This window comes from Nuphar pumila, chromosome 6, assembly GCF_984573655.1.
Source record: "Nuphar pumila chromosome 6, dmNupPumi1.hap1.1, whole genome shotgun sequence".
NCBI classification, from domain to species: Eukaryota; Viridiplantae; Streptophyta; class Magnoliopsida; order Nymphaeales; family Nymphaeaceae; genus Nuphar; species Nuphar pumila.
This window is the reverse complement of record NC_143254.1, coordinates 16,325,409-16,347,551: the sequence shown is the minus strand read 5'-3', so window position 1 is coordinate 16,347,551 and position 22,143 is coordinate 16,325,409. Positions and strand designations below refer to the sequence as shown.

At 39.3% G+C, this 22,143-nt stretch overlaps 1 protein-coding gene across 1 annotated transcript; it reads right to left on the bottom strand.

Moving 5' to 3' along the window:
• Positions 1 to 851: 851 nt before the first annotated feature.
• LOC149834107 (histone chaperone ASF1B-like) lies at positions 852 to 20,554 on the bottom strand. The gene is made up of 3 exons (XM_090009972.1): positions 20,240 to 20,554; positions 1,657 to 1,772; positions 852 to 1,562 (listed from the first exon to the last, which is right to left on the bottom strand). Exons 1-3 carry the CDS (start codon positions 20,346 to 20,348, stop codon positions 1,242 to 1,244), a joined length of 546 nt encoding a protein of 181 aa, XP_089866098.1. The 5' UTR covers positions 20,349 to 20,554; the 3' UTR covers positions 852 to 1,241.
• Between the last annotated feature and the right edge of the window lie 1,589 nt (positions 20,555 to 22,143).

Here is a 22,143-nt window from a genome sequence, read left to right as displayed (position 1 = left end):
AAATGCATACTGGATCAAAGCTTTTGAATACATAAACCGATAAAGTAGAAAGCATGGTTTGAATGGTCCAACCCAGTTTTATTATGTCCCAAGGCTACATGCAGTCCCTCTAGAAGAATGACCAACCCCACAATCACCCTCCACATACGCAATTTGGGCTAGCAGAAGAGCATAGTGTTTCTATATACCAAGTACGGATTAATTTCTCTCCAAAATGTGGGACAGTCTCCTGTTCGGGCTATGATATATCCTAGTTCCACATGGTTCCATGAAGCATTTTCTTCTCTGATGACAGAAGAATCAAATACTAATCGTCATTTTGTTTGGTATAGAACCCATTTATGTGAATTTTCTACCTTGCGTGCATACATCATCAGTCACCAACTTTTACTCAAGGGTGCCTATTAGAAGCGGTTCGTATGTAATTCACTGCATTTTCTTTATTTGGTGTAATTCCATGAGCGTGAGTCAAACAAGACAGCTGTATTTGTATTCACCGGCGTTTCATCTTTAAATCCAAGAGGCCGTTAACCCAGCTTTGCTCTCTCTCTCTCTCTCTCTCTCTCTCTCTCTCATGTTATTCTCTCGCAGTCGCAGTCTCCTCAATCAGTCCACATTTCCAATTTTCAGCACTCAACCCTCGTCGGAGCTTGGCTGCTAGGCATCGTGACCTATATAACAAGCCAAGCCAGGCTCATCATGCGCGGACAGTAGCCACGGAGATTAAAACCATTAGTAACCAATGATTATGGATGCACTGTAACCAGATCTCACAGATACATCAACAATTATAGAAAATCATAAAACTATGGTAGAAAAAGATGATCAGCACACAAAGAATACCAGATGGCTAGATTTTAAAACAGAAGATCGATTGCCAAAGGAAAAAGTTGGAACACGAAACATATTGGGACCAAGCAAATAAAAGGCATCAGTTTGTATTTTCCACCTTAAGCAAAATAGGGATGCCAATTGGTGTCTATAGCACTCTGCAAATTAAAACAAACAAGATAAAGGAACATGATACAACATCAGCATCAATCCTTACAAGATGCAGAGTGTTTTGCAGCCGCTATTTGTCAGCATCACTGTTGCTTGCAAACCAGAAGAGATCCCTTCTATTAAGGCTGACACCAGAAAATGCTTCAAAAACCTTAAGGCTTGAGATCTCGACCTTCATCTCCTGAAGATGAACATCTTTACCATCTCTTCTTAAAATTCTGTCGTTTGACACTGATGAACTAAAATTCAGTAGGTGTGGGTTCGTGTTCTTCTGCAGGAGGATCTGGGGGTGGACCTGGTTCAGCACTCTGATTTGCATCAGGATGAAAATTTATAGGGAACTTGGTGACTCTGGGTTTGTCAGCTAATATGTTCCTCTGCACCCTATCAATTAGAACCCTTGGGGGTGGTTCTTCTCGGAGCTGCTCATCATCATAATCATTGTTCACATAGTAGCCTACGCGAACGAATTCCTGGCCCAAATAGGAACATGTCAGCAACAATACTGTCACCCCGATGATGTCTTCCTCACGAATCTTTAGTGGATCTGGTGGATCAGCCTGATAAGAATCAAAATTTGATATTAGTATTGGAAAATGAATAACATGTGATCCAATTCCCAGCTCAGACATAATTTGGATGAATATAACTTGCCTGGAAGACAAAGCGGTAGTTGCCAACATTGACAGGGCCAACAAGCACACTCTCCAAAAGCTGGTCGTAAGTTTCATCTTCTGCTGATCCAACGTAAATCAGCTTCCATTCCAGGTCTGCAATAGGTGTACTACAATGTCCACATCAAGCCAATAACAAGCATCCTTCATACACTATCTACGACTAGGCAATCTTCAAGCAATGATAGAGGATATTTGATCTTTAGATTCAGGAAATATGATTACTACAAGGAAAACGAGTCACCTATCAGTGTAGCACTCATACACAGTAGCACAATTCTTGCTTCATTGTTGAAATGAGTGACCTATTGGTCATCAACTAAATAACTATGTACAAACATTTCAAAAATAGCATCTTGATGCCGATATGATTTATAAACTTCCAATTAATAACTTGTGAACTTGAAACTCTGGACAAACATGTATCCATGTGATATAGATTGCATAATTGCATCTCTTTTATAATAGCAGATCATGGTAATAATCAAACACGAGTTGCCTTAGTTAAGACAAATGCAACTCCCCAAGTCCAGATATTTCTTGCAAGAAACAGATCAGAATTACAATTGCTGTAGTTTTCATTTATGGTTAGTATTTCCATTCAAAATCCAAGTTTTGGATGATATTCCATTTTATTCTAGATCAAGTCCTTCAAGCGGAAACATGAAAAGCTATTAGATTAGTACCTAAACATCTGCAATATAACTATGTTAATGTAAACATATATGTATATTTATATATATGTTTACATATGTATTTCTCTACATTTCTGTACATTTGTATTTCAGGGGCATTTTTGTATTTTTGCATGCACATAAAAAATAAGTAATTTTTATATTTGTCCCTTTTTATTTTTTCCATATGTTTGTATTTGTTCTCAGTCACAAAGGGCATTATGGGAATTATAATAACAGGAAAAAAATTGAATTGATTTAGGCCGGATCCGCACCCAACCCGAACCCAAGGCCACCGCCTCTCACTGTCATTAAAAGACAGCGAGGCAGGCAGGAGGGTTACGAAACCCCCCTCACCGCCTCTCACTCTCTCGCTCTCTCCCTGATACTCATCCTCTTTCCCCACACGTCGGCCTGCCGTCGTCAGCAAGCACAGCCACCAGCGACAGCACCGCTGAAGCCCACCCTCGCCGGCGACAGCCTCCCCTTTGCGACCTCGTCGGCAACGCCTCTCTACCCGACGACCCCTCAGACTCGCTGCCGGCCAACTCCTTCCTTCTCTCTACTGCGAAGGCGCCGGCGACCCACCACCACCGCCTTCCGCTCTGACGACCTCCAGGTATGCTCCCCTCGTCCCTCTTCTCCTTCGTTCATCTCTCTCTCTCCCTCTTTCTCTACACTCCCAGTGGCTAAGGGAGGGGTCAAAACCCCCTCCCTTAGCCACTATTGGGAGGGGAGGGGTCGAACCCCCGTCCCTGCTCCTTACTCCCCGTGGGGTCACGGGAGGGGTCGAACCCCCTCACTATGCCCACTTTTAGCAGGGGAGGGGTCGAGCCCCTCCCTGCACCCTCGTCTTCTTCTCTCCTCCTTTTCAGTCGGCAGGCTGGCAGGGGCGATGCCCCCTGTCGCCTGTGTCTGACTGGTTGGCAAGGGGTGATGGCCCCCTGTCGCTTGTTGTTGATCGACTGGCAGGGGTTTCCAGCCCCTGTCCCTCACTCTCTCTCTCTATGTTTCCCTTGGCCGGTAGGGGTTGTGGCCCCTACCTGTCGTCTTTTGGCAGGCCGACAGGGGCATCGCCCCTGTCCCCTGAAACTTTTGGATTGGCAGGGCCCCTGCCTGTCGTTTCTGGTAGGTCGACAGGGGTTGGAGCCTTGCCTGTCCTTTGTCGACAAGAACGACGCCCCCTGTCGCCTGCATATCATAGGTCTGCAGGGGCCTTGGCCCCTGCCTCTCGTTTCTCGGCAGATCAGCAGGAGCTGAACCCCCTGTCCTATTTGTTGTTCCAGCAGGGGGCATCGGCCCCTGCCCTTTATCTTTTCCAGTAGGGGCCGATGGCCCCTGCACCTGTTCTTCGACAGTAAGGGTCATTGGACCCTGCCTCACATTTCTTCAAGGTTGGCGGGGATCGTTGCCCCCTACACCTTGTTTGTTTTCCGGTAGGGGGTTTCGCCCTTCTGCCTTGATCTTGCTGCCTGTCGCGTTTCCAGCAGGAGGCGCACCCCCTGTCCTGCTTCCTGTTGAGGCAGGTTCAGCAGGAGCCTCTGCTCCCTCCCCTGTCTTTTCTGTCCTTGGCAGGCAGGGAGCATGAGCTCACTGCCTCTGTGGCTCTTTGTCGGCAAGAGTGAGGTCCCTGCCTCCTCGTTGTTTGCTGACAGCAGGTCGATAGGGGCTCACAACCCCTGCCCCCTGTTTGCGCTTATAGCAGGTGTGCAAGGGCACGATGCCCCTGCCTCTGCTTCCCTTACGTCAGGACGGCGACAGTGCCCCTGACCTTCTATCTTTGGTAATAGCTTGCTAAGATCGTTACTTTGGAAGCTCGTGCGACGGATCCTGCTGCTCCGCGACCCGAGTCGTCCATCGCTTACACTCGCAGACGCCAGCAAGCTTGCAACTCCCAAAGGTAGGGGAAAATTGCACGGAAGAGTTAGACAATTGAATTAAGTTCAATTAACTAAAATGAACATTTAAATAAATATATATAGAAATATATATATTTATACGAGTATGCATTTCAAGGACACGGTTTCGCGATCCTCGTCATTTACTTGCTTACAATCTTTACCTTGTCATCGTGCATTGCGCCGAGGTTTTGCATTACACTCCTGCTTACAGTCTTTACTTTGTCGTCGTGCATTGCGCCGAGGTTTTGTGTTGCACTCCTGATTACATTCTTTACTTTGCCATCGCGCATTGCGTCAAGGATTTGTGTTGCACTCCTAATTACAGTATTTACTTTGTCGTCCCGCATTGCGCTGAGGTTTTGCGTTGCACTCCTGCTTACAGTCTTTACTTTGTCGTCACGCATTGCGCAAAGGTTTTGCGTTGCACTCCTGCTTAGTGATTCATCATCGTCGAAGGAGAGGGATCCCTAGCAGGGATCCGAGTTCATCGAGTACGCAGACCTGCAGACAAATTGGGGTTCGAGCAAACTTCTTAGCGGGGGGTCTGTTGAGAAACCCGTATCCCGTCTATCGAGGCCGGTATTAAGTCATGTGAGGCATGTAGATACTCCGATAGCGGATGAGATTCGAGATAATCACATGTCAAATGTTGGCACAAGTTGTTGCTGTTTCAAAAAACAAAGAATATCAAAGTATAGTTTGAGAAGCATTACATCTTTGTGAAACACTTCTATTGAGGAACTATACCCCCTTCATCCTAGAATACTTGTAGTCGTGCACTACACGCTAGTACTGCGATGATCGGATGAGACGGTCGTGCGACCTCGAATAGTGTTAAATGCACAATGTTGTAATTACATAAAATAACCTCACATTCGCCTTCACAGGCAAGATGCTCGAATGGTTTAAAGACCACAGCATAGAATGGGTCGTTAGTTAAGCAACCCCTAACGCACTCATTTGCTTCTTGTTGTCTGTCAAGAGAGAGGACAGAGCGATACAAAACTCCAATGGACAGGTTGTTAACAACCACCCCACAGGCAATGATCTGGCCTCCCCAATCATTGGAGTTAGGGGAAAGGGGCTACAATAGCTAGCTCAACACTTCTGCAGAAGTTGGATGCATCCGTGGCACTGCTTACCTGCCTTTAGGGAATCTTCTCTCGGCTAAAGTCGTCCCTTTTGGAGCGGACTCAACTAGGTATTCGGGTTATTGAAAATACATAGAATAACAGACGCCCGAACCAGTCTCAGTTGTTTCTACGTTTTTCCTGTGCATACCTGCAGTCCAGTAATATTGAAACATAAAGTCTGTTTACACCAATTAATTATTTGCTTTACCCCTTGGTCGAACTGCTTAGTGCTTATTGTAATGTAACACTTGTTGGCTTGCATCTCTTATGATTGATGTGATTGAATACAACTCGTAATCTACGAACTGGTGGCAACTAAGATTGATGTGGTCGCTTGTCTTATAAGTTGCTTACATATTGTGATATAACTGATGTCATATGATTGCTTATGAATGGCTTGTGATGCAATGGTTTATGTCTTACGATTAATTTAATTACTTGTTGATGGACTGATCCATTTGATGGTAATTGTATATTTTCGCGAGCATTATTATGAGTGCTTGTCTTATTCAATTGTTTTGTTTGGCTGTCGGATAGAATTAGTTACTATTCGCCTATAGAATAGGCATGATTGCCATATATGTGTGTTCTTAATATTCAAAATTGGATAAAGTTTTGTGGCACCAAAGACTAAGGCATCCTGGTATGTATAAATTATCAAATGTTCCTCGTCTAAGGATATTTTTTAATGAATAAATTTCATGTATTGATTATATTCTTGCTAAAATGAAATCAATTCCATATCAAGAGAGATCTTTTTCTGCTTCTAAACCACTTGAATTTGCTCACTCTGGTATTTGGAGTCCTACCATTGTTGCCTCCAAGGGAGGATATACTTATTATGTTATATTTGTAGATGACTTCTCTTACTTTACATGGATAGATTTTCTCAAACATAGATACGAAGTATTTGAGAATTTTAAAAAATATCTTAAGTTAGTGACAAATCTGTTGAAGACCAATATATCCATATTTCGTTTTAACCCAGAGGATGAATATATGTCTAATGATTTTCGAAATTGTCTAAGAGAAAATGAAATACTTCATCAAAGATCAAGTACTAATATAACGCAACAAGATGGCTTAACTGAACAAAAACGACACATAATAGAGACCACTAGAACCTTACTCATATCCAAGGGTATTCCCAAATATTTTTGGGTTGAGGCAACTCTTAATGTTGTATATCTTATAAATAGATTGCCTTCCTCAAAAATTCAAAATTAACACATCAAAACATGATAATGAATACAATTTTTTAAAAGTATGTCCTGAAAATAATGACACACAAAATGAAGACATTGACAAAATAACTTGTAATGAATCTCACTATGACATTCATTGTGATGAAACTTAGGACCACCCAATAGTTATTCAATATCAAAAAAGAAAGGATAATGAATCACTAAGTGACTTAGAGAAATATTCAACCTTAGAAGAACAGGAAACCTTAACCATTAGGCACTCAGATATACTGTGAAGAATCCTTGCAAAAAATCAAGTTTTCAAATAACTTGATACTTCAAATACTCAAGAAAATAAATGTACAGTGTTTATAAGCTTTACACCACAAAAGAAGTGCAATAAATGCACAGTATTTATAAGCTTAAAGGAGACAACTCATTACCGTAATACACTACCTCAATGGGCTCACATGGCCCTTATTTATAAGCATACTTAAAAGAGACATTGGGCTATTCCCAACGGCTCTTATTAGAGACGTTGGGAAACGTCTATCTTTTTAAACAGTGTACAACAGTCAGTGGCTAGTGGCTGATTGTTGTACACTGTACTACAGAAACATTATATAAAAAGAACAAAAAAGAAATGAAAAAAATACAAAAATAAGAAAAAATAAAGAGGAATTACAATCATATTAAAAAACATGAATACGCGTAAAATGTAGAAATGACTAAAATACCTCTACAGCTAGTATAAGAAAGAAATATATATTTTATATATACAAGTAGTTGGATACATGTACATATATATGAAATATATATATATATATATGTACCTTCTTTTATATATATAAAATATATATAGAAAATACATTGTCTTATGAATTACAATTTAACACCCCCCCCCCTCAAACTTAGGGCAAGATGACTGAAAGTTTGCCAAGGAGGAAATTGAATCGTGGAGCACACAAAGCTTTGGTGAAGAAATATGCCAACTGATATTCTAAAGTTACATATGGAAGATCTATAACTCCTTTCAGATACGCTTCCCGAACATAGTGACAGTCCATCTCAATGTGTTTAGTCTGCTCATGAAAAGTATGATTTTTGGCAATGTATATTGCACTCTTGTTATCACAGCATAGCTTGGTGGGCCCTTCTATTGAGATTCACATGTCTTCTAATAGCTGATGAATTCATACAATTTCCATGGTAGTAGTCGTCATGGCACCATATTCAGCTTTTGTTGAGGATAGAAACACTTTTTGTTGCTTCTTATATCTCCATGAAATCAGTGAGTCTCCTAAAAACACACAAAAACCAGTGGTGGAGTGACGGTTATTTGGGTCGCCTCTCCAATCAGAGTCAGTATAAGCAATTAATTTTAATTCAAAAGAAGAGAATAAGAATACTCTCATGTTTAGTGTGCCCTTTATGTATCTCACAATCCGCAAGATGGCACTCATGTGAACTGATGTTGGTGCATGTTGGAATTGACTTGCAGTATGAACTGCATGAAAGATATTTGGTCTAGTAATACTCAAGATACATCAAAGATCCCACAAGATGTTTGTAGGGGGTGGGATCGGAGAGAGGAATACCATCATCAATCTTCATTTTGGCTCCTACTATAGCAGGAGTTTCACAAACCTTATCATCCGTAATACCTGACATGTCAATAATCTCAAAGGCAAGCTTAGTTTTAGATAAAAAATACCCTCTATGTGAGTATACTACTTCAATACCCAAAAAATAAGTTAGAAATCTCAAATCAGACATTTCAAACCTATCTTCAAAATTGATTTTATGCTTTTAACCCCTTTAGAATCACTTCTGGTTATAAGCATATCATCCACATATAAGGGCAAAATAGCAATCTCTGCATTGGTTTTTCTAACAAATAAGGCAGTGTCAGTGAAACGGGAAGAAAAACCATTTTCTAACATTACGGAGTTAAATCTATCATACCAAGCCTTGGGGGCTTGTTTTAAACCATAAAGTGTTTTTTGAAGGTGAATCACTTTTCCTTTGGGAGTCTTCATTCCTGGTGGAGCATTCATATATACCTCCTCGTTCAGATCACCATTTAGGAAGGCGTTTTTAACATCATTATAGAGCTTGCTTAGCAAAAGCTTTTCATATTTTGAACCAGCTACATATAATCAAGCAAAGAACTATGTTAATAAAATATACTATGAATGAGTAAATTAGAGCCTAAGAAAAATCTCAAACTTGGGAATTATCCGACACACCAATCAATAAGAAAACAATAGGTTGCAAGTGAGTTTTTAAAGTCAAGACTAAAAGTGACGAATCTCTAGAAAGGCATAAAACTAGGTTGGTTTCCAAAGGATACGATCACGAATATGGAATTGATTATAATGAAATTTTTGCTCATGTAGCAAAAGGATGACCACTGTTTGAATTCTCATATTTGTAGTCGTTGTGAGGAAGTGGCCAATTTACCATATGGACGTTAAAAATGAATTTTTAAATGATGATTTAAAAAAAGAAGTATATATAGATCCACCCTTGGATATAATGTCCTTAAGGGAAAAGTTCTTGGTCTCAGAAAAGCTTTGAATGGTCTTAAGCAAGCTCCAAGGGCTTTGTATGATTGTTTTAGTTCTATTATGCTTAAACTTGGATATACTTCCTATTACACTAACACTGTTTTGTTTATTAAGAATTTCGCTATAAGTATTGATATCCTACTACTTTATGATCATGAGTGGAGGAGATAAATAAGGAGCAGATCAAGTTAAATTTATTCTTAAACAAAGTTTCCTTGGGTTTTTCTTAGGGATTGAGTTGTGTATTCTCCTAGAGGGTATTTTTTATCTCAATCCAAATTTGCATATGAAATTATTGACAGGTCTTGAATCACTGATGACAAAAGAGTGGATACACCCGAAGTGATAAGCTCAAAGATGAAAATAAATTATGGAATACCACTGGACGATCCCACTCCATATCGGCAGATGATTAGGGCACTGACATAGTTGACTATCAGCAAACCAAACATATCACATGCAATTCACACATCCAATCAATTTCAGCATTCTCCCACAACTGTACACATGAATGTTGTGATGTGTACTGTAAGATTTTAAAGAAATTCTACCTCCAAAGGATTATTTTTGTCTTCCGCTTCTCCTCTTGATTTAATTGTATACTCTAATTCTGATTGAGGGGAAACCCTAATGACATGCGCTCAACTACTCGTTTCTATGTTTTTTAGGAGATTCTTTGGTATCATGGAAGTATAAAAAAACAACAAAAAGTATCTATATCCTCTACAAAAGCCGAGTATCGAGTCATAGCAACTATTACGACTGAAATTGCATGGGTTGAGGCGTCTTCTCAAGGATATGGGAGTGATCATGACAGAGCCATCACGACTATCCTGTGACAATAAAAATATCATCTACATTGCTGAAAATCATATTTTTCATGAGCGCACTAGACATATTGAGATGGACCGGCATTGTTAGAGATAAATTATTGAAGAAGACAATTAGAGATAAATTTTTGAAGACCATTTCAATGTCATATGTAACTTAAGAATATCAACTTACAGACTTCTTTACAAAAGCTTTACCTTCCCCAAGGTTTCATTTCTTCTTGGACAAACTTTCGGTGATCCCATCGTAAGTTTGAGGAGTGTTAATGCAAACATATATGTATATTTATATATATTTATAAGTTTACATATGTATTTTTGTATGTTTCTATACATTTATATTTTAGGAGCATTTTTGTCATTTCACGTGTATATAAAAATAAGTGTATTTTTAATATTTGTTCTTTTTAGTTTTTTCATATTATCTTTGAAAAGACATTGTCACTCACCCCTAGGTCTTCTTCTTCCTAATGTCCCCTTTCTTTTTGTTCATTTTGAAATACCTCATTAATCTGCAGTCCATCTGAGATCTCTTCTTCCTATTGTCCCCTTTCTTTTTGTTCATTTTGAAATACCTCATTAATCTGCTTATTGTCACCTTCAAGTACTTTTTTATTTCCCTATTTATTGAAGCCAACGTGTTTCTCTTATTTCCAAAATCCAAAACTTGGATTTGGTCACGTTGTCATATTTCCTTCTTCTTTCATTGCCTATTGTCCTTATGTCTACCTACTACTTCTTTCACATTGTTGCACGTGATCTTACCCATCCATAACTAAAATAATCACGCAAGATCAATTTTTGACATATGCATGATTTCAAGAGTTGAAAAGGATCACGCAAAACTCATTTGCATATTGACGCTAGATCAGATTCTGATCTGCACGCCCAGATTTATCTTACAACAACAACAACAACTACGCCTTCATCCCAAAACAATTGGGGTCGGCGATATGAACCAACAAAGAAAATCATTATGGGTCTTCCATATGAATCCTTCTCCTCCATTCATTTCTATCCAATGCCATGTCCTCGGTGAGGTTCAAAGCATTCATATCCTTTCTTATCACCTCAATCCATGTCTTCCTAGGCCTACCCCGACCTCTTTTAACTAATATATTTTCTCATTTCTCCATCCTTCTAATTGGAGCATCATTAGGCCTTCATCGAATATGTCCAAACCACCGTAAACGATTCTCTCTCATCTTATTTTCAATGGGTGCAACACCTACCTTCTTACGTATCTCCTCGTTCCGAATCTTATCTTTTATTGTATTTCCACACATCCATCTCAGCATACGCATCTCAGCTACACTCATTTTTTGAATATGATGTCTCTTGGCAGCCCAAGATTCCGTACTATATAGTAAAGCGGGCCTAATAGTCGTCCTATAAAACTTTCCCTTCAACCGCAATGGCATTCTACGATCGCACAACACTCCAGTTGCACTCTTCCATTTCATCCACCTAACCTTTATCCTATGATTTACATCTCCATCAATTTCTCAATACTTTTGAATGATAGATCTCAAATATTTGAAAGAATCATCCACCGGTATTTCGTGCTCACCAAGCTTCACTACACTCCCATCACTACTTCGTTGCTTACTAAATCGACATTACATGTATTCTGTCTTACTCTTACTCAACTTAAAAACTCTTGCTTCCAATGTCTGTCTCCATAATTCTAACTTAGCATTAACCCCAGCTCTAGACTCATCAATCAAAACAATATCATCAGCAAACAACATACACCACGGCACATTTTCTTGAATTGATCTCGTAAGCTCATCCATCACTATAGCAAATAGAAAAGGGATTAAAGCAGATCCTTGATGTAACCCAACCGTTATAGGAAAATTGGTTGTCACCCCTCCACAAGTGCAGACATTGGTTACTACTCCTTCATACATATCTTTAATTATACTAATGTACTTGAGAGAAACACCTTTCTTCATCATTGTCCACCAGAGAACGTCCCTAGGTACTCTATCGTAAGCCTTCTCCAAATCAATAAAAACCATATGCAAATCTTTGTTCCTCTCTCTATTTCTCTCAATAAGTTGTCTAAGAAGATGTATAGCTTCCATAGTAGATCTTTCAGGCATAAAACCAAATTGAGTCTCCGATATCATGACAACCTTCCTCAACCTAGATTCAATCACCCTCTCCCAAAGTTTCATAGTATGACTCATGAGTTTTATACCACGATAGTTTGTGCAATCTTGTATATCACCCTTATTCTTATATAGAGGTACCAAAGTACTCTTCCTCCACTCATTAGGCATCTTATTTGTCCGCCAAATCTTGTTAAAAAGATTTGTCAAGCATTTTAAACCTTTCTCTCCCAAGCATTTCCAAGCCTCGATAGGTATACCATCTGGGCCAACTGCCCTTCTTGATTTCATTTTCTTCAAAACCTCTGCAATTTCTTTCTTTTGAATCTTGCGCATGAAGTCACGATTCATCTCAAGAAAAGGAATTGAAAAGTCTCCAAGATCATGAGCATGACTTTCATTAAATAGCTTATCAAAATAATCTTTCCATCTCTCCTTAATCTCCTCATCTTTGACTAAAACCCTTTGCGTTTCATCTTTGATACATCTAACCATACTCAGATCCCTCGATTTCCTATCTCTCATCTTTGCAAGCCTATAAATATCTTTCTCACCCTCTTTGGTATCCAACTTGTCATAAACCTCCTTATATACCTTATCCCTCGCGTCTATCTTGATTAAAATAATTTCATCTTTGAACTCATTTTCATCTATATTTTGCCTCTTTTCTCATTATTCTAAAAGGAAAACACGACGTACCTATTACTGATTGAATTTTATTCAGAACAGATTCTTTACTGCATAGTTCTGATTTTCTGCCTCGGGTTCATCAGTTAAAAAAAAAAGAATGCAGCAGACTTTAGACTTCTCTGATATTAAAATTTTTGTTCTGAATTATACTAGAATTCAATAGTGGTTGGGTCTTTGTCGTAAGGTCATTTTCTTATTTCTTATTCCTTCTTGTTTTCGGCTTCAATAGAATATGGACTCATTTCCTCGTTCTCAATCTGGCCCTTCCTCAAACTTTCTCAGACAACTCGTGTACGAGAAACTGAACAATTCCAATTTCCTAACTTAAAAGCGACAAATCATATCATTCATAAGAAGTCAGGACCTTTCTGGACATCTAAATGGTTCTGTTCATGTTCCTCCAAAATTCATACCACAAGAAAAGAATGGTGAGGGAGATCTTTTTATTACCTATGTTAGAAATCCTGAGTATGTATCCTGGATGAAGCGAGATCAGGCGTTGGTTGCCTATATCACTTTTACATTGTCACAGGAAGTGCTTGTAGCAATTCCGGATGACTGCTCAGCAATGCGATTATGGCATCGACTGGTTCAGACATATTCTCAAGTTTCTCAGGCCAGAGTATTATTTTTAAAGAAAGATTTTTAAATGCTGAGGAAGGCCTCCATGACTATTATGGAGTATTTGAACAAAATGAAGACTATTACAGATCAATTGGCCATTGTGGGATATCCAGTTAGTGATAAAGATATGGTGCAGCAAACTTTGAGTGGGTTGGGATCAGACTATCATATGGTGGTTACTTCCTTATTGTGTTTGCCAGATTTACCTATATTTGAAGATCTTTGTGCCAAGCTTTTACAATATGAGATGACCTTGAAAGGATTTTCTAAAGATACTCATGCTCATGTTGGAGCACACGATGTTTTTGCCACAGGAGTTGCCTATGGGTGAGGACGTCGTAGGTATGATTTTGGAGAAAAAGGGAGTCAAGAAAGAAATGGGCAAGGAAGTCGTGGAATATTACCTATACCCAATATTCCTCCCAATGGGCAAATGCAAAGGACAATACCTACTTGCTTTCTCTACAACAAAGGGGGGCAAATAAAGGCAAATTGCTGGTTTAACCCGCAAAAATAGAGAAAAGCAATTGGAGACAAGAAAGGGAACAAATACATTAAAGAATAGTGGAGAAGTCAAAGAGTTGTTATTATCTGTATTGGCTGAATTGAATATCAAACAGAATAATCAAGGCACTTGGTATGTTGATTCAGGTGCAGCCACTCATGTCACTGGCGATGTTGGTAAGCTCCTAAATCTTGTTCCTTATGTTAGTAGAAATAGTATAGTCATTGGAGATGGGTCTTACCACCATATTTCGCACATTGAAAATTCTGTAATTCCTATGTTCAACTCTTCTCTTGCTCTTTCAAATGTAATTCATGCTCCTAATATGAAGAAAAATATTGTTTTTGTCTCTAAACGTGTAGATGACATTAATGTTTCAATTGAGTTTACTCTTTTTTTCTATTTGTGTTAAGGACCTTCACACGAGGGATACGTTCGTTGAAGAAAAACGTCAAGGGAATATGTACATGTTTCAAGAGAATCCTTCCTCTCGTGTTCAACCTGTTGATTCCATCTTGAAGCTCACATCATCATCTTCAATTTCTCCTAAGAGTGTTTTTAATCTTTCTGAATGTATTGAGCCGAATCTTTGGCATGGTCGTCTGGGTCATTGTAGTAGTCGCTTTATTGATAAGCTTGTTTCAAGTAGTCTTATTCCCAAGTCAAGTCTAAACTCAAGTGTCGATAATAAAAAATGTTCTAGTTGTCTTCAGTGTAAGAGTCATGTTCTTCCTTTTCATTCCATTAATAAAAGAGCTTCAGGACCATTTGAAATTATATGTTCTGATGTTTGGGGTCCGGCTCTAGTTCCTTCCATGTCTGGCACTAGATATTATCTCATATTTGTTGATAGTTATTCTCGATATACATGGATCTTCTTTATGAAAGTAAATCTGAAACCTTCAAGTTATTTCAGAATTTTCATTCTTTTGTTAAAAATCAATTCTCTGAGAATATTATTTGTTTCCAATGTGATGGAGGGGTGAATTCTCTTCAAATGACTATCAATTTCCTTCAGACAAATGGAATAAGTAGACAGTTGTTTTGCCCTCATACACCTCAACAGAATGAGATTGCTGAACGGAAGCATCGCCATATTGTCGAGAGTGCAATGAGCATGATGCATGATAGTAATCTTTCAGTTACCGTATGGGCAAAGGCTTTTCACACAGCAGTCTATGTCATAAATCGATTGCCCATGAACATCTTAGAAAACAAATCACCCTATTTCTTTTTGCATTGTGTGCATCCAAATTATCATGATTTGCGTGTATTCGGGTGTGTATGTTATGTTCATGTTGACAGTTCAATGCGGCACAAGTTTCAGGATAAGGCCTTAAAGTGCAGATTTATGGGGTATGTTGATGATTACAAAGGCTACAGATGATATGATCCATTGAGCAAGCGCATCAAAATATCCAGAAATGTTGTGTTTGACGAATCAAATTTTGGTCATCATGCTAGCACTCCTCCTGAAATTGAAATTTATCACCCTTGGTTGAACTTAGATCTCTTTTCTAGTATTGATAATGTATGTTCTTTTGAATGTAATCAAAGAGACGAGGGAAACGTATCTACTGTTGCACAAAGGACTCATAAAAGTGTGATTTCTGAATCACTATTGGCCCTCGAAAGGTATAAAGGCATTGTTTACTCTCGACGTGAGAATGAGATACCTCGCAGCTTTAATCAGGAGCAAAATTCTCCTTCTGTTTCCATTCAATCGCCTGCTCACAGAAGCACTACCCGACCTGGACAAGACTATGATGAGACCTTCAGTCCAATCGTGAAAGTGGGAATTATCTGCATCGTACTATCATTGGTTGTTGAGCACCAGTGAACTCTCAGCCAACTGGATGTGAAAAATGTGTTTCTATATGGAACTCTGAAGGAAGATGTATACATGGAGCAACCCACTGGGTATTCAGAAGGGAACTCTAAAGAATACGTGTGTAGGTTAAAGAGAGCTATATATGGTCTGAAGCAGGCATCTCGATCTTGGTTTGACAGTTTCTCTCTTGAAGTAGAAAAATATGTCTTTAGTCGATCTCTTCTTGACCATTCTCTTTTCATATTCAAATGCAAAGATATAGTTATCATGTTATTGATATATGTTGATGACATTATCATTACAGGTAACTCTAATGAACATATTGAACAGGTTAAAGAACTTTTGAACCATAGATTCAAGATGAAGGATCTTGGTAAATTGTGATACTTTCTTGGAGTAGAAATTGAGACTCCTGAAAGCATGACGCTTACTCAACATAAGTATACCATTGATGTTCTTAGCAAGGCAGGTATGACAGATTACAAGCCCCTAAGCATACCCAGTGTACTTCATCAGAAACTCAGTTGCCAAGATGGAGATTTGTATGAGGATCCTACAGGATATCGCAGGATAGTAGGAATGCTTCAGTATCTTACATTGTTTATTTTGTCAATCAAGTATCTCAGTTCATGCATGAACCGCATATTGGGCATATGGAAGCCGTTAAACGCATTCTTCGATATTTGAAGGGTACTATTGAAGATGGTCTTCTGTACAGAAAGAGTATGCCTGGCCATCACATGCATGAACTCCTTACTTACACAGATGCAGATTGGGCAGGAGATCCAGATGATTGTAGGTCTGTCTCAGGATATTGTGTTTTCATTGGGCTAAATCTTGTCTCCAGGAGCAGTAGAAAACAAAAGTCCATAGCCAGGTCGAGCACAGAAGTTGAATATAGATCAATGGCAACTGCTACAACCAAAGTAACATGAATCAGACACCTGTTGACAGAAGTAGGAGAATTGATTTCTAAAAGCATTCACTTGTGTGACAATCAAAGTGTTATCAACATGTCATTCAATCCTATCTACCAAAGTTGTGCCAAACATATTGAAATTGATCAACATTTTGTAAGACAGAAGGTCGAAGAGAAGGAAATTGAACCAGAATACGTGCGGACTGCTGATCAAGTTGATGACTTGTTTACAAAAGGACTTATCAAGGACAAATTTTGGATGTTAAAAGGCAAGTTGTTCATGGTCCAAAACCATGTACAACTTGAGGGAGGGTGAAAAGACACTCTCACTCACCACTGGGTCTAGATCTAAGGATCTAGACCCAATTCCTTTTATTTAAACACATGTTCATTAATGGCATGTTGTAATTTTAACATATCATGTAATGGGTATTTTCGCACCCTAGCTATTGTATCTGTGTGTATTTAATCAGAAAAGCAAAACCGAATACTCTGATTAGGGATTTTTGCTGCAGCCACGTTCTCTCTCCACATTCTGTGTTGCTTGTGGATGAAGAAAGGAACCCATGATTTCTATCAATCTTTGTATTTATTCACAGCCACAAAGGGCATTATGGGAATAATGTAGGAGTCGTTGGGTATGTTCCAAACGCTCTCTAAGAGGCTTTTTATATAAAGAGGTTAGCCCCCTCTCTCTTGTATCTAATTCTCTAAAGGTTGTTCCCTAATAAAGTGCATTATTTCAAGTGTTTTCTCAACCCTTAAGTGGCTTCTTTTTATATTTTCTTTATGTTGGACCCATAAGTGGTCATTTCTCAGGTGTGCTTTAGCGTATGAGTGACTCACTAAAGAATCACATTGGTTCATGACAAACTAATCGCAGGGCAAGAAAACTAGATAACTTTCCTCGCCTTATGTTCATAAAATGCAGGACACACCAGGTTGCAGCTCCTCTACTATATATGATATATATCGATCAATACCAAATATCCCTTTCCAACCCATGTCATGATTCTAACAAAATAAGAGCTTTGTTCCTTCTGCATCAGTATGCAATAAGATAACCCTAAGCAAAGGGCCCTCGACAGACACCAACAACACGCAGAAAGATGTGTATGCACTGAAAATATATCGATACAGCACTATACAAGGGTTTATCATACCGTATCCATATATTTTTCTTTATTTTTTTTGTTTTTAAAATTTTTTATTAAAATTTAAGATACATTTCCGATACAATATGATACGGTGTTACTATTGGCCTGACTGATATGCTACTTACAACCTTGATTCAAGTTACTCTTGATTGCAATTGTTAGAAATTTATGTTTATGCAATCATAATATGGAATTTGTGGGTCATAAATTACTAAATCCAATAACTAATTTGCTATTATTTTGTTCCACAACTGTGTTTACATTGATAGTTGTCTTAAGTCATAATCAGTAAAATAGAAATTAATAGTGAAGCCAAACATAAGATCCTGAAAGCATGGAGATTTATAGATAGAATTGTTACTATAATAAAAGTAGAAATAATATACTTACATAATCAAGTTGCCATTATATCAACAGAAACTGGGAATCACACAAATCAATATGACTGAATATGAAAATGATAGCAACCAACCACAGACATTTATAAGAAAAAAAATAATGAAAAAGAATATAATGAGACCTAGAATAAAAACTTGGAATCATCCTCAAAAACAATTGAATTACTGCATGACATACATACCTCAGTTGCTGAAGTGGCAGAGGGACTACCCCAAGCAAGTCCATCTCCAAGACAGAGACTTTGTGGCATGGAGATGCATGGGTCACAAAGATGCTCCATTTTCTCCGGCCCCAAATACCCACATAAACTTTTACAACTGACAACTTTACAGAAATAGACACCTCCCATGTTGTACAGCATGTCCATATGACACGGGTAAAAACAAGTCCTAGCTTATCCATATTCTACAAACCTAGTACCAACTAAGACACACCTCATTTTGACCAAACTGACACAAATCTAACCCACAAGATCAAACTCATATCCAACTTGAAGTCCGTTCTAGATAAGCATGTTCATGGTCCAACACAAATCAGTCTCATATATGCAAAATCTAACTATTCCAAATCCTCACCTCTTAGATTAAGTACACCAGTGTTTGCCTCCCCAACTAAAATGCAATCAGTCAAGACAGACCTAGCCGATCCCAGTGAAGACATCTACTTAACAATCCTAAGCAAACCACATCAAATCTACAAGGCCGGACGACATGTACACATAGGATCGTGCAAAAATGAATGGATTTATTAGGCATCCATTAGAATGATAAATGCAAACATGCTGCCGACATGCACTCAGAAATGTTCATTAACTTGAATATTATAGAATATAATAATTCTTTTAACATACAAACAATCAAGCATTCAGAAAAATAAAAGGAAGAAAAAACACATTCTTTCTAGAAAGCAATCCTTTGTATAGGAGGCTAGCAGGTTAGCCTTCACAAACGTTATTAACAAACTTGAGTTCACGTGCAAGACTACATGCATACAGCAGACATTTAGACTGAAACTCATGCATAATCCAGGTAAAGGTCACAACTCTGAATATAGAAACCTTACATGAGTAACTACTGATGACGCCCTGATATCACAGAATACTACTGTAATTAATATGCCCATATCCTTTATCTTGTACAACTCGAGTATGAATCGTGGCACATCAAAATTCCGTTATCAAACCCACCATCGTAAGCAAACAAGACAGAATCTTTCCTAGTCCTTGGCAAATAATAAAATTGTCCATCTGAATCACACAATCATATAGCACAATGTCATGGTCCAAAATTTTGGACTACTCTAACTCACACCATGTAGGTCAAATCCAAGATCCTATCTCTGAAGCCAAACGCCAGAGAAATACCATAAAAGGCATCCCACCTGCACAATTGAAGAACCCCCACATCTGAAATAGCTAAGATGGTTCTACCTTCCTCCTCTTCGGGTTCCTTTCTGAAGCAAAAGGATACAATCATGCAAAGGAATAAAAATGAGAAGCCTTGTCTCAAGAATATCATCTCTTTGAATCCAAAAGTAGCAACCAGAATATCACCAAAAAGGCATTATACACCATCTTCACATTTCAACCCATCTCCTTCCGACTATAAAGAACAGTCAATTTTAGCCTCTCCGTGACAGAAGTAGCTGCGGAAGTCAAAACGTTACAAATTTTTCACGAACATGACCTATAACGAACCATGAAACAACTAACCTTCGCAAGAGAACAAGAGAAAGCTTACTAAATTCTGCAGCATCATGGATGCTATTGTCAACTAAAGCACAGAAAGCACGTGACACAAGGGAAACCCCAATATGCCAAAATAACCCTAGCCCACGAAACCAATTGAAGAAAACGAAAAAGAGTGAGTACTAAATTCCGTGGTATCACAAAGGCAATCGACCATCTAAAGAACAGAAATCGCGTGCCAAAATAGAAACCCCAATTTTTACAAATTAACCCTAATTGGAGAAACCATCAAGAGGAAACAACCGACGAAAACCATAGATAAAAAAAGTGAGAATCCCGCACCGTCCTTCAGAGGAACCAAGCACTCGTAAGAGATCTCGAACTGGAAGGGGTTGAGGAACGCAGCGGGGTTGTCGAGAACGGTAACGTTGGTGATATTCACGGCGCTCATGGTCGATATCCGCCGTGGGTTGTCAAGAGAAGAGCACAGCCATCGAAGGCAACAATCGCGCCGAGGGAGGAGGAAGGCGAGGACGAAGAAGAAGAACAAAAAGAAAGAAGAATAAAGGAGGAGAAGGATTCCTAGGGTGGCACCCACGCAGAGCGAAAACCCTAGAGAGGAGGAAGAGGGGGAAGAGAGACGAGCGCGGGAATGGGGAGGATTCCGGGAGCGTGGAATCAGTTGTGGCCCCCCTTTATACGGTTACGGACCAACCAGTGAGTTGGGGCTCGCTCGCTTTTGTGTCACCGGCTGTAGCCGGTGGAAGCCCACCTCGATGGGTTGGCGGGAACTTTTCTCTTTTATCTTCCTTTTGAAACGTCTCGGATCGGTTGCCCTCACGCATTTAGGCCGGTCTGATCCGGATGGTTTCGAATCGGGTTAATGAATCGGTATGGTGCCCACAAAGTAAATAAAACGGTTTTACCTTTCTCCTAAAAAAAGGAACTGGATATGGTGCCCACAAAGTAAATATAATGGGTCATGGGTTTGGAAAGGCATTAGTTGGGGGTAGGGGTGGCAATCGGGTCGGGTTGGCGTGTCAGCATACCTCAACCTGTTTATTAAACGGGTCGGCTGTGGCAAACACGAACCCGACCCGTTTAATAAACGGGTAACCCGACACGACCCGCCAACCCATTTAATAAATGGGTTGGGTCGGGTTCGCGGGTTTTCAGGTTCGCGGGTCGGGTTGGCAGGTTGACGGATCGGGTAGGCAGGTTGGCGGGTCGGGTTGGCGGGTTGGCATACCCCCAACCCGAACCCTACCTGTTTAATAAATGGGTTACGCGGATCGACCCGTTTATTAAACGGGTTGGCTTAAGCCCAACCCGAACCCGCCTAAGAGGCGGGTTGGCGGGTCGGGTTGGCAGGTCGTGTCAGAAATTGCCACCCCTAGTTGGGGGTGGTCAAGCAATGGAAGAAGAAGCAATATGGTTTTATTTTGCCTATAAAAAAAAAGGTAGGGAATGGTAGAAAAAAGTGAGTTTTGGTTTGATCCTTGGGCGGGACTTTACCCTCTATTTTGCCTTGTTTGGGATCAGTAGTTGGGATGGGAGTTTATGGAGTTTATGCATTTGAGGAAGTGGCAACTGCTTTGTAGCTACCACCTCGAGGAGGTAGTAGCGGACAAATCAATCCTTTAGTATAAATACAAAGGAGAAAGGGCCTCACTTCCCATCCTAAATGCATAAACTCCCATCGTAGCGAGATTCCAAATGGGACCACCATGGGCGTTTGACCAAGATTTTGCCTCGGAAACACTAAATGCATAAACACGCATCCGCTTAGATAAAAAAACAGGCCCTTGAATTAGTTTGAAAGTTCTTTCAAAATTAAAATTAGTTTGGAAGGCAGTTAGATCTAAGGGTGAACCTATGCAGTGCAATAAGCTCATCTAGTTCCCAAACCACCATCCATGAGCGGCTCTTACTTTTAAGTTTGCAATTCAAGGAAGGCTCCTAACTCAATATAGACTTGGGATATCGGGCATGCAGTGTGCATTTTCTACGGGAGAGCTAATGAAAGTCACAATCATATTTTTTTCACCTGCAAAGTGAGTCAACAAGTATGAACAAATTTTGTTCCTTTCTTTGGAATATGGAGAATACCTAATAGGGAAGTGGAGGAAGAATTAATAAAAATGATCCAAAAGTAGATGTTGGCTGGTGTTTGTGGAATGTTAGAAACCAAATTATATTTGAATATTTTAACCTAACCTTAAATCAAATTAAGCTAAAAAAATTTA

Bases quoted from the DNA above. Each gene is read 5' to 3' on its own strand.
- LOC149834107 (XM_090009972.1), bottom strand. From the start codon at position 20,348: ATGAGCGCCGTGAATATCACCAACGTTACCGTTCTCGACAACCCCGCT. The intron at 1,773-20,239 runs GTGCGGGATTCT...CACCTATTGCAG, and splicing joins CTTGGTTCCTCTGAAGGACG to ACCTGGAATGGAAGCTGATT. The intron at 1,563-1,656 runs GCAAGTTATATT...GATTCTTATCAG, and splicing joins ACTACCGCTTTGTCTTCCAG to GCTGATCCACCAGATCCACT.